The 15,669-nt window shown below is 42.1% G+C and overlaps 1 protein-coding gene across 2 annotated transcripts; it reads left to right on the plus strand.

Moving 5' to 3' along the window:
* The first annotated feature begins 1,102 nt into the window (after window positions 1-1,102).
* Window positions 1,103-14,883, plus strand: drd2a (dopamine receptor D2a). 2 transcript variants are annotated; one of them, XM_038962053.1, is made up of 7 exons: window positions 1,103-1,381; window positions 10,604-10,713; window positions 11,788-11,924; window positions 12,448-12,650; window positions 13,528-13,614; window positions 13,909-14,290; window positions 14,687-14,883. In XM_038962053.1, exons 1-7 carry the CDS (start codon window positions 1,103-1,105, stop codon window positions 14,881-14,883), a joined length of 1,395 nt encoding a protein of 464 aa, XP_038817981.1. The 2 variants fall into 2 exon arrangements, with proteins under 2 accessions (XP_038817981.1, XP_038817982.1); XM_038962054.1 differs by lacking the exon at window positions 13,528-13,614.
* Window positions 14,884-15,669: the final 786 nt, after the last annotated feature.

Consider the following 15,669-nt stretch of genomic DNA (forward strand, 5'->3'; position numbering starts at 1 on the left):
ATGGGGGTTGTTGAGTGTTCATCCAGGTCTGCTCTTCAGGGCAGGTCACCTGCTCATGGATGATGGAAGTGATGGTTATAAGGTCAGCTTATGATTGGATATGGAGTCATTTGATGTCATACAATGCCAGAGAGAAGACACTAATAACCTCTCAGTGAGCTGGCAGACAGGGAGATAATAGGCTATTGTGTAATGTGTGTTTCTTATAAAGGTTTTCAGCAATACAGTTCAATAGAATGTATGATATTGTATCTCTGTGGTTTCCAGCCTGTGTTTTTTAATCATTCTGTAAATCCATGGATTGTCAATAGTCATATCTGACTTGGTTTATTCATTTGAGCTCCTAGTGGAGCATAAGGCCTCTATCTGGTTATATCTTGACACAATACAAACTCCACTAGTTTCACCTGTACGACCTGCAGGAGTATCCCTCTGACTTAGCAAACCCCGAGCTCGATGTGTATCTGAAACTTTGTATACGATTGGGAGATAGCTAGCCGTTGCTCCTATCTCGCATCTTGGGATAAAGCGTACGTGATGCACAGCAGGTATAAGGATAAGGCTGGTACAGCCCCAGTGAGCACTGCAAGGACAACCAGTTCCAACACAAGCTTTCAGGACAGCAGTGAGAACAATCTCACATAAATAAAGAATTGGAGCGGGCAATAAATGAGCTCAGACAGCACAGGGCATCTGCAGGGTAAAGGCACAGGCCTGTGTCCCCGAGGCAATGCTTTCAGATAGGCAGGAGGCAGGAGCACGTGACGAAGGGAGCGAGAGAGGGGAGATAGAAAACCCCTCAAGAAAGTTCCTCGTGTACAGTGCACACCGTCGTAGACACAGACGGCATTCACACAGACACGAATGCACGCACATGCACACACACACTCGCCAAAAGAACGCACACACACGCATAGAGAGAGATAAAGACAATCATGTAAATGCGCAATCATCAATAATGTATTTTTAGCTGACACACACACACGTGCGCACACACACAAACACATGGCTCTTGTAATTAAAGCTGAATATGTAAATTCTCTCCCTTTTTTTCTTTGTCTCCATTTCAGGGCCCGTTCTCGGCCTTCGTCACTCACAGCTAATGGATGTCCTCACACAGTATGCCTACAATGAGAGTTTCTGGGACAATGAGAATGGGAGCTTCAATGACACAGAGAGTGGGCAGAAGCACCCGTACAATTACTATGCCATGCTCCTGACGCTGCTCATCCTCGTCATCGTCTTTGGCAATGTGTTGGTGTGCATGGCCGTGTCCAGGGAGAAGGCCCTCCAGTCCACCACCAATTACCTGATCGTCAGCCTGGCCGTGGCTGACCTGCTGGTGGCCACCTTGGTTATGCCCTGGGTGGTCTATCTGGAGGTAGGTTACCTACACACCCACGCATGCTCTTTCATTGGCAGAAAGGCTTGAAGCTAAAGATACAGTGTGTTTTTTATTTAACCCCTACCTGGAGGTAGGCTACCTGTGCAGCCAGGCACCTTTGTCATTTCCTGAAAGGCTTAAAGGTGCGGTGTAGTTTACTTTTCCATGAAGTTGCACAGCAAATTGCGTACAAAATCATAGCTGAAGCAATACACACACACACAAACAACGGGTTATTTGATTACACTTATGCCAATCAGGGTTCCTTTTACCCTTCCTCTTTGATTTTGCCCTTGCATTGACCCTCCCACTCAGTCCTCCAAAATAAAAACAAACCATTAGGGCTACATTGTTGATCTGAAAAAGAATACATTCAAAGTACTTCTTTATTAATGGTCTGGTGTCTGTCATTGACGCATTTAGCATTATGCAAACAGAAGCCTAATTGTTTTGACAAGAAATTGTAAATGAAAGGATAAAAGCAATAGCAATAAAGTGCTGGAACAATGTGAATGCAATGTGTGTCTGTTTTCATTGTGTATCTTCTCCACATAACTGGTTAAAGATATTAATTTTAACTAAATTAATTCTAAATACATTTAAATATATATTTACAAAAATGTACTTCATGGCTTTAAAGTGCACGAGAAATAGTAGCTCTGGCGTAAAAAAAAAAAATACACGTCATCACGTTTTATGGTGCCAATTTACCACGCGATAAAATATTCACGTTTAAATCCATCAAATAGTTTTTCCCTATCAACAAGGACATATCTTGTAAGTAATTATGGTTCCAAGCAATGTAACTGTGGAATCTAATAGATAAGACTCAAGATGGCATCAGCATTAAATTGTGGGAAATAGCATTGCATATTATTACTGACAGTTTAACGAGTCACTCAATAAAAAAAGTAATCGCTCTAGAAAATAGGCTGTAGTGTTGATACTGTAGATAGGAGGTCAGATAATTAAGTTTGAGCAAAGGTGAGGAAATTAATAAATTCACATCATGAAAATTAATGGCGCTGTGATATCTAGCTTAGTATGTGGAGCAGCAGCACTGGAAATGTCAAAATGTAAAACGTATGTACTCATTCCCCAGCTATACTGTAGCTAGGCTAGACAACATCGGTGAATTATCATGTATTATTTTGTGATGTGACTTTTAAAACTGTCTTGTGTGATCTAGGTGTGTGCTGTGAAGAACCACATAAGGTTGAATCAATGCCCAGTGACATTTGCGATGTAAAGCAGCAGAACGGTAGCCTTGGGCAGCAACACAATCAACCTCATTCAAGCAAATCAATTGAGAGCAGGACGTAGAACAGGTTTAGGATGTTATTTTTGACCATGGTCTTTGGCCAGTGAAATAAGAGGCCATCCAAGACTGCAGTGAAATAATCATCCTGTGTGTGTATCAATGAGCCTGCCTCGTGATTTTCCAGGGCTATCAAATTACACTAAAATCTATAGTCTGTCATGTGCTTTGGAGAAAAACTGTGACTTGATCTTTTCGTCTAGCATCGAAGAAAACCAGAATGATTCTCCTGTGTTTATATGGTGTACTTTCATTTTACATTATTTTTTTGTTGTTGTCATTTAGCAGATGCTCTTATCCAGAGCGACTTACAGGAGCAATTAGGATTAATTGCCTTGCTCAAGGGCACATAGGCAGATTTTTCACCTAATCGGCTCAAGGACTCGAACCTTCGGGTACTGGCCCAAAGCTCTAAACCGCTAGGCTACTTTTGACAAAAGGTTGAGAAATGCCACATACAGTAGGCTAACTCGTTACACAACCTTTCCACAGTGACCCTCAGCTCTCTTCAAACAGGCCTCTCAATTGTATTACAAAGGATACCAAGTTTAAGGTCATGTGTCAACTAGTACACTCTTAACAAGAAGTTAAGGATATAACGAATGAGATTTTAAGGTTTGTTGTGCACGAATCCCATTCATTTTGTCTTGCAGACGAATAGTAGCATAACCAGCCTTTGGAAATGGCACAAATTAAAATGTGTGCCTCTTACACAGTAGGCTGCAGCTTGGCAACATTATAAGGGCTTATTGTTAACATGAGAATAAGCACTGCCTTCAAGTGAAATGGGTGGATTTGCGTTTGTTTGGATGATTCACCCTCTTGAAAGGTTCGATTTCTAGCGGAGAAAAGAGATGTTATGTGGGATTATGCTTTGACACACCAAAAATAAGCACATTTTGCTATTACAATGTCATGTTCGGATTATCGTCCATCTCCCGGGAAACCATTGCAATTTGCTGCGAGACCCTTATCTATTTTTTCTCTCTCATTTTGGTGAGATCTTGTTCAGGTAGTCCAATAACAAGCCGTGGTAATGTGCTGGTCACAGCCTGCTGCAGGAGCACTGTTGCCCTTTCTTGCTAAATGCTAAATTTGAATTAATTATGAATACGTTTCGCCTTCATTCGACCATGCCAAATGTGGTATATTGAGAGCCTCTTCTTGGCATATGCTAGATGACCTTAGGTCTTGAGATGTTTATTGGCTTTGATGAGCAGCTGGGAAATATGCTTAGCCTCTCTCCTCCCAGCCAGCCTCACAGTATGTTAAACAAAGTGTCTGTGCAGAAAGCAAATTAAATGTTGGCATTTCTGAGAAGTGTGATATCTAATGAACAATCTCAACGCAAAATGAGAAAAACAAAACACCAGGACCAAATGAGAAAATATGTATCGGGCCGCAGTCGGCATTAAGATAGCAATTGGGTTTCGTGCCGTGTTGCATTTACGATGTCACCAATGTCAGGGCAGTCCTCCGCTAACATCACGGTGGAGGTAGATATATGTTTCCAATAAGCCCTTACCATGATCCATGATGTCTATGGGTGTTAGCCGTGAGCTCCATTCCCACGGGTTAGGGAGGAGTGTTAATCGGCCGATGTGTGGAGCCTGGTATAGAGGAGCTTTCATTAGGCTTGTCAGATCATTCTTTAATCACTGGCAGGGCTGCAGACAGACAACCAGGAGCAAAGACACAACCCTCTTCAAGCCCGAGCTTGGCATAATTGATAACACACTGCCTCAGAACAGAGATTAATCAGACAGGTCTCTATGAGCCCAGCTTCGCAGCTCTGGCTGTTTAAAAAAAGAAAGAAAAAAAAGAGAGAAAAAAAGGTGAGATGGGGATAACTCTGGGCTTGACGACTCCAATAAAATTCAGTGAGAAACTGAGTGAGAAGCAAAGCACCACTGTCAGTAGTGGTGTAGGGGAAACGAGGATCTGCCACGATGGGCGGGCTTTGAAGCGCACCGTCAGTCATGCAGGGATGTTATCTAGTAGCTACACCACGGGAGCCCTGTTCTTGTGGAGAGTGGAGGTGGTTTGTTAATAGGAATGGGTTCATCAGGCTCTTGAGAATGAAGAAGAAGCATATGCTACTCGTTATACGTAAAAATCTTTACATAATTTTTTTGTTGTTGTCATTTAGCAGATGCTCTTATCCAGAGCGACTTACAGGAGCAATTAGGATTAATTGCCTTGCTCAATTGCCTTGCTCTCTCTGTTGTGAGTGGAAGGGTGAGGGCTTGGTGTGTGTGTTTGTAGCCAGAGGACGAGGCAAGGCAAACCTCTCACTAAAATATGTCCAAAATAAGGCCAATGCGTTTCTATGGGCTTATTTTGGACCTAAGCTTGTCGCCTCTCTTCCCTCCTTTGGGACAACAACTCCCATGGTTAGGGCGGAGACATGTGCATCTCGTCATTATATACAGCTCTCTGGTGTAAATGGGAAGGTGCACACAGCACAGAAGGAGCGAAGGAGACGAGACTAAAAAGACAACATGAGAACAAGTGGACATAAAAGCTCATAATAAAATATTTAAAAAACGAGATTCTTGCGATACAGGTATTTGGAATATTGCGCAAAAACATAAATTAGATTTAATCAAATTATTTTGATATATTGCCCAGCCCTAAGCCATGGTTGACACAATAATAGGCAACTGTGTATTTTTATACATGACCCTAAGCATTATGGGATATTAATTGCTTAACTAACTCAGGAACCACACCTGTGTGGAAGCACCTGCTTTCAATGTACTTTCTGTCCTTCATTTACTCAAGTGTTTTCTTTATTTTGGCATCTCTCTCTCTCTCTTTCTCTCTTTCTCTCTCTTTCTCTCTTTCTCTCTCTCTCTTTCTCTCTCTCTTTCTCTCTCTCTCTCTTTCTCTCTTTCTCTTTCTCTCTCTACATATATACAGTGCATTCGGACAGTATTCAGACCCCTTGACTTTTTCAACATTGTCTTACATTACAGCCATATTCTAAAATGGCTTAAATTGTTTGTTTTTTTCCTCATCAATCTACACACAATACTCCCTAATGACAAAGCAAAAACAGGTTTTTAGAAATTTTAGCAAATTTATTACAAATAAAAAATCTCCCTCCGCTGAGACTGACCATCAGATGCAGGCACCATCAGCCCAATAAAATAAAAATACACTGAACAAAAATATAAACGCAACATGTAAAGTGTTTTTCCCGTATTTCAAGAACAAATAAAAAATCCCAGAAATGTTCCATAAGCTCAAAAAAAGTATTTCTCTCAGATTTTGTGCACTTATTTGTTTACATTCCTGTTAGTGAGCATTTCTCCTTTGCCAAGATAATCCATCCACCTGACAGGTGTGGCATATCAAAAAGCTGATCAAACAGCATGCTGGGGACAATAAAAGGCCACTTTAAAATGTGCAGTTGTGTCACAACACAATGTCACAGATGTCTCAAGTTTTGAGGGAGCATGCTGACTGCAGGAATGTCCACCAGAGCTGTTGACAGAGAATTGAATGTTCATTTCTTTACCATAGGCACCCTCTAATGTCGTTTTGGAGAATTAAGGCTTAAGGAATTTATTTCAATTGACTGATTTCCTAATATGAACACTAACTTAGAAACATCTTTGAAATTGTTGTATGTTGTGCTTATATTTTTGTTCAGTATAAAAATTGAATTATTTAAATGTATGCCCATTCAACTGTGCTTCACAAGTAATACAACAACGGATCTACTACCGGTGTGATCTTATAGCCTACCTCAATTTTTCAGATGTCCCAAACAACAATGCATTGGCAGGGCAATTGAAGCAAAGCCAATATGCAGTGATAATTCATTGGGCCTATAGCTTACTGCACAAACCTCATTGCTATAGTACTGTTTTTAATTGGTTAATGTTGCATACACTTACGTTTCTAAATCATGTTATAAAAAATCTGAGCCGTAGATCTCGGCTTGCATTTTGACTCAAAGGGATCTTGACTCAGAACAGGTTGGTGACCACTGTTCTAGAGTTTCTCTGTTAACACTATCAGCGTTTCCCTTTACTGTGGCAATTGTGATCGAAATAATGCAATATTAGCCACTGTTAATGCAACATACCTAAATAAAATGAACTACGTGAGAGATTTTGTTGTAGGCAGAGTTCATAAGAGTAGGATTCTATTGCATTGACATGTACTACTCATCCCACACTCTACACAGACCTGTGCGGCATAAACAATCAGAGCTGCATTATGCATATATGCAATAGACCATTGCCATATATGGATCTGTGACATTTACTTTGAACTGGACTGTGTTTACAGCATGTGGTGGGGGTGGATGCGCTTGTTTTTAGATCAAAGCGAGAGCTGCATGAAGCCACGTGTTCACATTTTGTTCATATCCTTTGCAAGTTAGTGAGTTATTAGCCCAGTTATAGATCATTTGTAGTCAGCAATAGGGGTGTGATTGCTTCCTACAAGAGCACAAAACATATACATTTCTAGACATCTTTGAAAAGGGAGACAGGTAAAGAGCTTTTTATTGTCTTAATGCGGCAGTGTATTTTGAGACAGTGTTGAATAAGATAAGTAGCCAATAGGCAGAGGGTAGCATAATTTGTCTGATTCTCTGTAATAATGGTATGGGAATAGTAATGCATTTTATTTTGCAAAGTGGTTTCTTGCATCAAACAACACAACATTTTCAGTCACCTCCTTGTCAGAATGACAAGTTTAAAGAGGTTAATGTCAAGCCTGCATGTTTTTCAAAAGTCTCATGGAATGTAGGCCTACATTGAACATCACACATTGGCTACTACTGTAGGCTAAATGATGGAACAGCTATTTCCATGTTAAAATGCTATGCAATGCATTTTCTCCATTGTATTTGATGGAAGGCCACTCAAGTAGGTCTACATTATGATCAAGTAGCCTACATGGCCACTATTAAAACTGTAACTTAAAGTGGGTGCAGCCTCAGTGTTCACAGTAAACACACGCTGAAAGTTTCACCGAATTTTCACAAGTTCAAGTTTGCGCTCAGCTGACCTGAAATTTGCTCAGTGCCCGAAAAAAATTAAAGGGATTATTGGTTGGCACATTGCATTGGGGCAGGTGGCATTCTCTTGGCATCCACCAAACGCAGATTCGTACGTCAGACTGCTAGATGGTGAAGCGTGATTCATCACTCCAGAGAATGCGTTTCCAACACTCCAGCCGACACTTGGCATTGCGCATGGTGATCTTAGGCTTGTGTGCAGCTGCTCGGCCACGGAAACCCATTTCATGAAGCTCCAGACGAACAGTTCTTGTGCTGACGTTGCTTCCAGAGGCAGTTAGGGAGTGTTGCAGGCGATTTGTACGCGCTACGCGCTTCAGGTCTCGGCGGTCCTGTTCTGTGGGCTTGTGTGGCCTACCACTTCGCAGCTGAGCCGTTGTTGCTCCTAGAAGTTTCCACTTAACAATAACAGCATTTACAGTTGACCGGGGCAGATCTAGTACAGCAGAAAATTGACAAACTGACTTGTTGGAAAGGTGGCATCCTATGACAGTGCCACGTTGAAAGTCACTGAGCTCTTCATTAAGGCCATTCTACTACCAATCGTTGTCTATGGAGATGTTATACACCTGTTGCTGAATTAGCCACACCCACTCATTTGAAGGGGTGTCCACGTACTTTTGTAGTGTATATATACACTCAGTGGCCAGTTTATTAGGTATATCAGCCCGTTCATGAAAATGGTTTGCTCTTACAGACAGTGAGTCATGTGGCTTGCTATATAAAGCAGGCAGCCACACGTCAAGGCATTCAGTTACTGTTCGAATAAACGTTAGAATGGAGGGAACTAAGCGACTTTGAGCCTGGCATGATCGTCGGTGCCGGCTGCACCGGTTCCATTATTTCAGCCAGCATCCTCTGCTTTTCACACATGACAGCGTCAAGGGGTTTACCAAGAATCATGCAACAAACAAAAAACATCTAGTCAGCGGCAGTCCTGTGGGCCGAAAGTAGAATGACAAGAATTGTGCAGGCGGCAGGTAGCCTAGTGGTTAGAGTGTTGGACTAGTAACCGAAAGGTTGCAAGCTTGAACCCCCGAGCTGACAGGGTAAAAGACAAATCTGTCGTTCTGCCCCTGAACGAGGCAGTTAACCCACTGTTCCTAGGCCGTCATTGAAAATAAGAATTTGTTCTTAACTGACTTGCCTAGTTAAATAAAGGTAAAAAAAAACAAAAAACAGGTGGGCCACAGACAGACAAATAACGGCACAGTAGTGTGCAGAACGGCATCTTGGGATGCAAAACTCGTCGGTCCTTGTCACGGGTGGGCTATTGCAGCAGACAACCACACCGGCTTTTACTCTTATCATCTAAAAACAAGAAGAAGCGGCTCCAGTGGGCACAAGATCACCAACACTGGACAATTGAGGAGTGGAAAAACATTGCCTGGTCTGACGAATCCCGGTTTCTGTGCGTCATGTTGATTGCAGAGTCAGGATTTGGAGTCCATAACCCCATCCTGCCAGGTGGCAACAATGGAGGCTGGTGGCGGTGGTGTGAGGAATGTTTTCCTGGCACACGTTAGGTCCCTTGATAGCAATTGAGCAACGTTTAAGTGCCACAGCGTATCTGAAACTAGCATCCATTCCAGAAGAATTCAGGCTGTTCAAATCTAATTTTATTTGTCACATGCTTCGTTAACAACAGATGTAGACTAACTCTGAAATGCTTACTTACGGGCCCTTCCCAACAATGCCGGAAAAAATAGTCGAGAAAATTGCATTTTCAGATGGATACACTGCTGCCATAAAGGGATGCACGTGATTGGCAATGATGTTCAGATATCCTGTGGCATTCAAACGTCGCTCCACTTTAATCAAGGGGTCCAATGTGTGTGCCATGAAAACACACCTCACACCATCATACCACCACCACCAGCCTGCTATGTTGACTCACAGCATGATGGATACATGTACTCATGTGGTTTTCTCTATACCCTTGTCCTCCCGTCAGCGTGAAACAGCAGCAACCAGGATTCATCAGACCAGGCAATGTTTCTCCAATTCTCCAGTGTCCAGTGTTTTCGTTCCCGAGCCCGCTGCAACCGCAGTTTCTTGTTTTCTGCTGAAAGAAGTGGAACTCTGTAAGGTCATCGGCTGCCATTCATATCAAGGTACGACGAGTTGTGCGTTCTTTTATGGGTCATTAGGCACCAATGTTTTACTGGACTGTCAGTTGACTAACTGTAGCCCGTCTGTTGCTCTGCCCAATTCGTGTCAGCCTCCTTTGTCCTTTTTCATCAATGACCCATTTTCAACCACGAGCCTGCCGCTGGCTGGATTACCTTTGGGTGGTGGACCATTCTTGATACACACGGGAAACTGTTGAGCATGAAAAACCCAGCAGCGTTGCAGTTCTTGGCACACTCAAACCGGTGTGGCTGGCACCTACTACCATACCTAGTTCAAAGGCACTTTAATATTTTGTGTTAACCATTCACCCTCAATGGCACACCTATACAATCCATGTCTCAATTGTCTCAAGGCTTAAAAATCTTTCTTTAACCTGACTCCTCCCCTTCAGCTACACTGATTAGATTGGATTTAACAGGTGACATCAATAAGGGATAATAGCTTTCACCTGGATTCACCTGGTTAGTCTATGCTGTGGAAAGAACAGTGTACACATTATCTACAGTGTACACAGTTTTTTTTGATCGATTCCGATATAAGTGACAGGGAAATTGTGGTTAATGGAGCAGGCATTGGAAGATTCATGAGAACAGATGAAAATATAAGAAAATCTATTGAGAAACATGTAGGGTGGGATTTTTAATGTCTGACTGAACTGCAACTGAAAAATTGACCGTGCTTGAGGGGGATGAAACTGTTGTCTCTAAATTGTGGAACATCTTTCTTTCAGGTGGTGGGAGAGTGGAGGTTTAGTAAAATCCACTGTGACATCTTTGTCACCCTAGATGTCATGATGTGCACTGCAAGCATCCTCAATCTCTGTGCCATCAGCATTGATCGGTAAGTGCTCATGAAGTTGTTAAATCTTGGCTGAAGGCAGGTGTCATTGTGGATTTGCAGTGAAAATCTTCAGATTGAAATTCTTTAAGAAAATTCAGTGGCGTCTGGGCCTAAAAGGCCTTCTTGCAAACCCATCTGGTACTTTCTATTGAATACCAATTCCATTATTTATGGACTATGCCGTATGCCACTTTCATTTTGCATGATTTTCCACTTCACTGATTTTTGTGTCACTCAAATGCCTGTACAGAACAAATATTCACCTTGGTTATGTGAATACTTAGCTCAGAGGTAATTTAAATATTTATTGAAGTGATTTGTATTTAAATACAAAATGTCTGTACATTTAGTATGTATGGAGAATATCTTTGAGTTGTTTATACTGCAGATGCTTATTTTAGGTTGTTAAGATAAGACTCATGCATGTTTCATAATTAAATCTGTACTATTGAATAAAGAGTAACCTTAATTCTAGAGTCCTTAATTGAAACAATAACAAAGTGGCCAACCGCCTCTGTTTTGGTCAACAGCTGATGGATGGGCCTGGAAATGTTACCACTGTCAAATTCATAGACAGAGCTATGGATGCAAGGACTGTCCGTCCAAAATTATAGGGTTTTGAGGCTATATAGTGTTTGTTTACACGTACATTGTTTACAAACATTGGAGTAAAACAAGCTTATAGTTTGGGTTCTGTTTACTGACTAGCGTTTATGCACCTGTTTATGCGTTTATGCACCTGACTAGCGTTTATGCACCTGTTTATGCGTTTATGCACCTGACTAGCGTTTATGCACCTGTTACGCTAAACTATCATTTTTCTTTGCGTTTACTGCGCGTTAGTCATCTCCCGTCATCTGAGTCTACCCACCTTTTTTTCCTACCCCCACATCCCTGATGTCCCTACTAAGAGAATATAGAGAAAGGTGTTTGCTGTCACTCCACGTCTAGTCTGCACAGTTGAAAAGCCATATTCAAATGTGGCATAATGTGTGTGTACTTGTCTGGCAGTTTGTCTAACCCTACGGTGTTTGTCCCTTGTCTTTCCTCACCCTCTGCTTCCTTCCGCGACAGATACACAGCAGTCGCCATGCCCATGCTGTACAACACGCGCTACAGCTCCAGACGACGAGTCACTGTTATGATCTCGGTGGTGTGGGTTCTGTCCTTTGCGATATCATGCCCCCTGTTGTTCGGCCTCAATAACACAGGTAATAGCAGGAACTGTGGGCTACCTTGCTCTGTTGCACTGTGATCTTTGCTATTGCTCAGTGCTCCCACAGTATTTAGGCTTTTATGGGACTAAGGAGTAGACTCCGTATGACAATGATAGGTGATACTAAATTGTATGACTGCTGTGAATGGGGCAAACAGTGTGGTATTCATCCAAAACGGCCCTTTTAGGCGTTATGCACTGTATTGACGAACTCAGTGGCCTTGTGGTTAGTGTCCATATTGAGATTGAAAGGTGGAGTGATTGATCCTCGGCCTTAGTCATACTAAAGCCTATATAAGCGCTTGGCACTCAGAATTAAGGAGGTACATTGGGGATATGACTCTGCAATAGACTAGCGTCCTGTCCAGGGGTTGTACTTGTACATCAAGCTGCGTCATGCTACAGAGAATGGCTCCTGCTCCAACGAGCTGTTCCTGCTCGCTCGTGCAAGGCTACTGGTTTGACTGGTGTTGTTGTTTTCTGTATTGACCGGCGCGCCATTTTGTTTTCCTCCCTAGCGACTCGCGATGAGTCCCTGTGCATCATCGCCAACCCGGCCTTTGTGGTGTACTCCTCCATTGTGTCCTTCTACATTCCCTTCATCATCACTCTGCTGGTCTACGTGCAGATTTATGTGGTGCTTCGCAAGCGGCGGAAACGGGTGAACACAAAGCGCTCGTGTCAAGGGACAGGCGACCACGACACAGGCACCACGTTAAAGGTGACTAGGGTGCAAGTCATGTTTTTCAAAAATGAGAAGTGCTTGACACACTTAGGAGAGACAATTCAACGAAATCCATTGTCAACAATGTGTCATGTGTTTTTGGAGAATGGAATCAAACATGAGGAAGCTAAATATTGTCCATAAAGTGCTTGCTATTCCCAGAAATGAGAGGCCGCACACACAGATAATGATTTTGTGTGAGGGGGCAAGAAAAACACACTACATAGAATTCTAGCCAGGATTGAAAAGGGCACACGCAATTATCCTAAGGCGTTTTAAAAGGGTTCTCTTCGCGTATTGAGAATATTAGCAACATATTCTGCTGTAATTGGTCATTTCACACGACAAATCCCACCATTGTACATTGGCCTACTAGATTGGCAGGAGAGCTGAAATGCAACAGTAATTATGATGTACCTGTTCGTGACCTTTTCCTTTTCTGGATATTGATTTGAGTGACATTAATGCGGATCAATACAGGAAAAGAAGCCGTGTTTCTCTACATTGCTCATGTACACGCATACCTTTTGTCTTGGTGTGGGGAAGGGAGAGAGCAAGTAAAATACATTCAGAACGTACTAGGCAATTGCAAGGCAAATAGTCCTCATCACTTTTATACTGTGAGTCAATCAACTATTTCTGAAACAATATTGTCAATTTAAGTCTGACTTTTTATTTCCGTGCTATTGAGTGTTATGGAGGTAATGATTCGAATGGGAATCAAATAACGGCGTACGCTCAATAGAATTACAATTGGTTTTGTTTATTGTTAATTGTTCTTTAGAATTCTGCCCTCGAAAAAGAGCGACTCGGAGACCATTTGGTGCCTGTGCAGTGACTGTGTGCTAGCTTCTCTCCCCTGTTGTTGTTTCAGGAGAAGTGCAGTCACCCAGGAGATGTGAGGCTGTGCACTCTGATTGTGAAACCTAATGGGAGCTTTCCTGTCAACAAGAAAAAAGTGGTGTGTCAAGTATTTGTTGTGCTATTTTTACAGAGTAACTCTCAGAAGGGAATGTCTTTACTTTCAAAGGCAGTTAACAAGGTGTCACCTCTATTGTTCCCATTTCTCCCTGTAAGCAAGCTATAGAAGTTACTGCTACATTACTATTGCTACTACTGCTACTGCTGCTGCTATTACTACTACTACTACTACTACTACTACTACTACTACTACTACTACTACTACTACTACTACTACTACTACTACTACTACTACTACTGCTGCTTTAACATTGTTGTTGATCTCTGTCAGCAGATCTTCATCAAAGAGGTGGCCCACGAAGGGGATGACATAGAGTTGGACGAGATGACCGACTGCAACCCTCAGAAACAGAAGAATGTGGACAATGCCACCGCCACGCCTGTCAGCCACCAGCTCCTCCCGCCAACCAAGGCCAACGCCCGCCGCACCTCCGTGCCCCCCTCCCCGCCTGAGAGCTCCATCAAAGTGGAGAAGAACGGTGACTCGAAGGACATACTGGCGGAGGTGCCCAAAGTGGCTAAAGCGTTTCAGACCGAGGCCTTACCCAACGGCAAAACCCAGACGTCTATCAAGCAGCAACCCGCTCTCATGAGTAAGAGGAAGATCTCCCAACAGAAGGAAAAGAAAGCCACTCAAATGCTAGCCATAGTCCTGGGTAAGTTGTTAACATGAATACCACATTGAATGTTTGAAAGTACTGTTTGAACTTTTCAGGAGAGAGGAGGGATACAAACATTGGGGTAAAGTCTATTTTACTTTCACACGTCATAAGCAAAAAGACAACTCAATAAAATGTAGCTGATATTTTTATTTTACTAGCTGTAGTTTTCTGATGGCCTGCATAGGCATATTGTATTCACTTAGTCATCTTTAACCCGAAAATAGCTTACAGGCAGAAAGTCAGACAAGGAAACATGTTTTATTTTCATCGAGGAGAAATAAATATTTATCAAGTTTATCTTCAGGACATGATTCAATGTTCACATCAATCCAGGAACATGGTACTAGCTGGTTTCTCCGATCTTTTCACATTTTGTCTCTCTCTTTTCAGGTGTGTTTATCATATGCTGGCTACCTTTTTTCATCACTCATATATTGAACACCCACTGCACCACGTGCAAGGTTCCTGCGGAGATGTATAACGCGTTCACGTGGCTGGGGTATGTGAACAGTGCGGTGAACCCCATCATATACACCACTTTCAATATAGAGTTCAGAAAAGCTTTCATCAAGATCCTGCATTGCTAAGGTTGGCATTTGAGAAGGGAGCTGGAATGAAGAGAAGCGTCACTTATAGCCTACTAAAATATACCTCATCCACGTGAGGACAGTGCACATGACCATCAATCTCAGTGATGATCTTTGACAAATGGAGAGACTGAGTAAATGCCACACATGAAGTCTCGGGGACTTTTGTGGATTATTTGGTGGACTCATGTTCTCCCACATGAATGTATATCGAGGAGTAACATCTTTATCAATGAACTGTTTCTTGGAAATGTCATATTGGTCTTAACCATCATGCTTGTCACTTAAGAGCCATCCATGTAAAGAAAACACAAGAAGATGTTTAAAAGAAAATACTAAAGCAAGCCACCTATTTAATCTGTGCATATGATGTCTTTTGACAATGGCTGAATCCCGCAAAAGAACAACTAGATATCAGCAAATCAGTGTTCATCTCAGTATTAAACCTGATAATATTAAACTGGTCATCCATGAGCTCTGCATCTTTAAACCACCCACAGAATGGAATGTGTGTTACATAGAGATGAAACATTTTGACTCGTCGTTTTTTTCTCACTGCTCCGCTTGGCAAGAGAGGCAGCCGCACATTTGTGATAAATTGAATTATTATTAATAATAGTATGATTATTATTATTGTTATTATTATACAAAAACCCTCTGCAGCCACCACTGGTCAATTGTTCCTATCTGGCTCGGAAGGACCATGAATAAGGTTTTTGTACAATTCTGATTTAAATTTCCTGTAGATGCTTTTTATAAACACATTCTATGTGATTATATGCCTGC

This window comes from Salvelinus namaycush, chromosome 23 (assembly GCF_016432855.1).
Source record: "Salvelinus namaycush isolate Seneca chromosome 23, SaNama_1.0, whole genome shotgun sequence".
Lineage (NCBI taxonomy): Eukaryota > Metazoa > Chordata > Actinopteri > Salmoniformes > Salmonidae > Salvelinus > Salvelinus namaycush.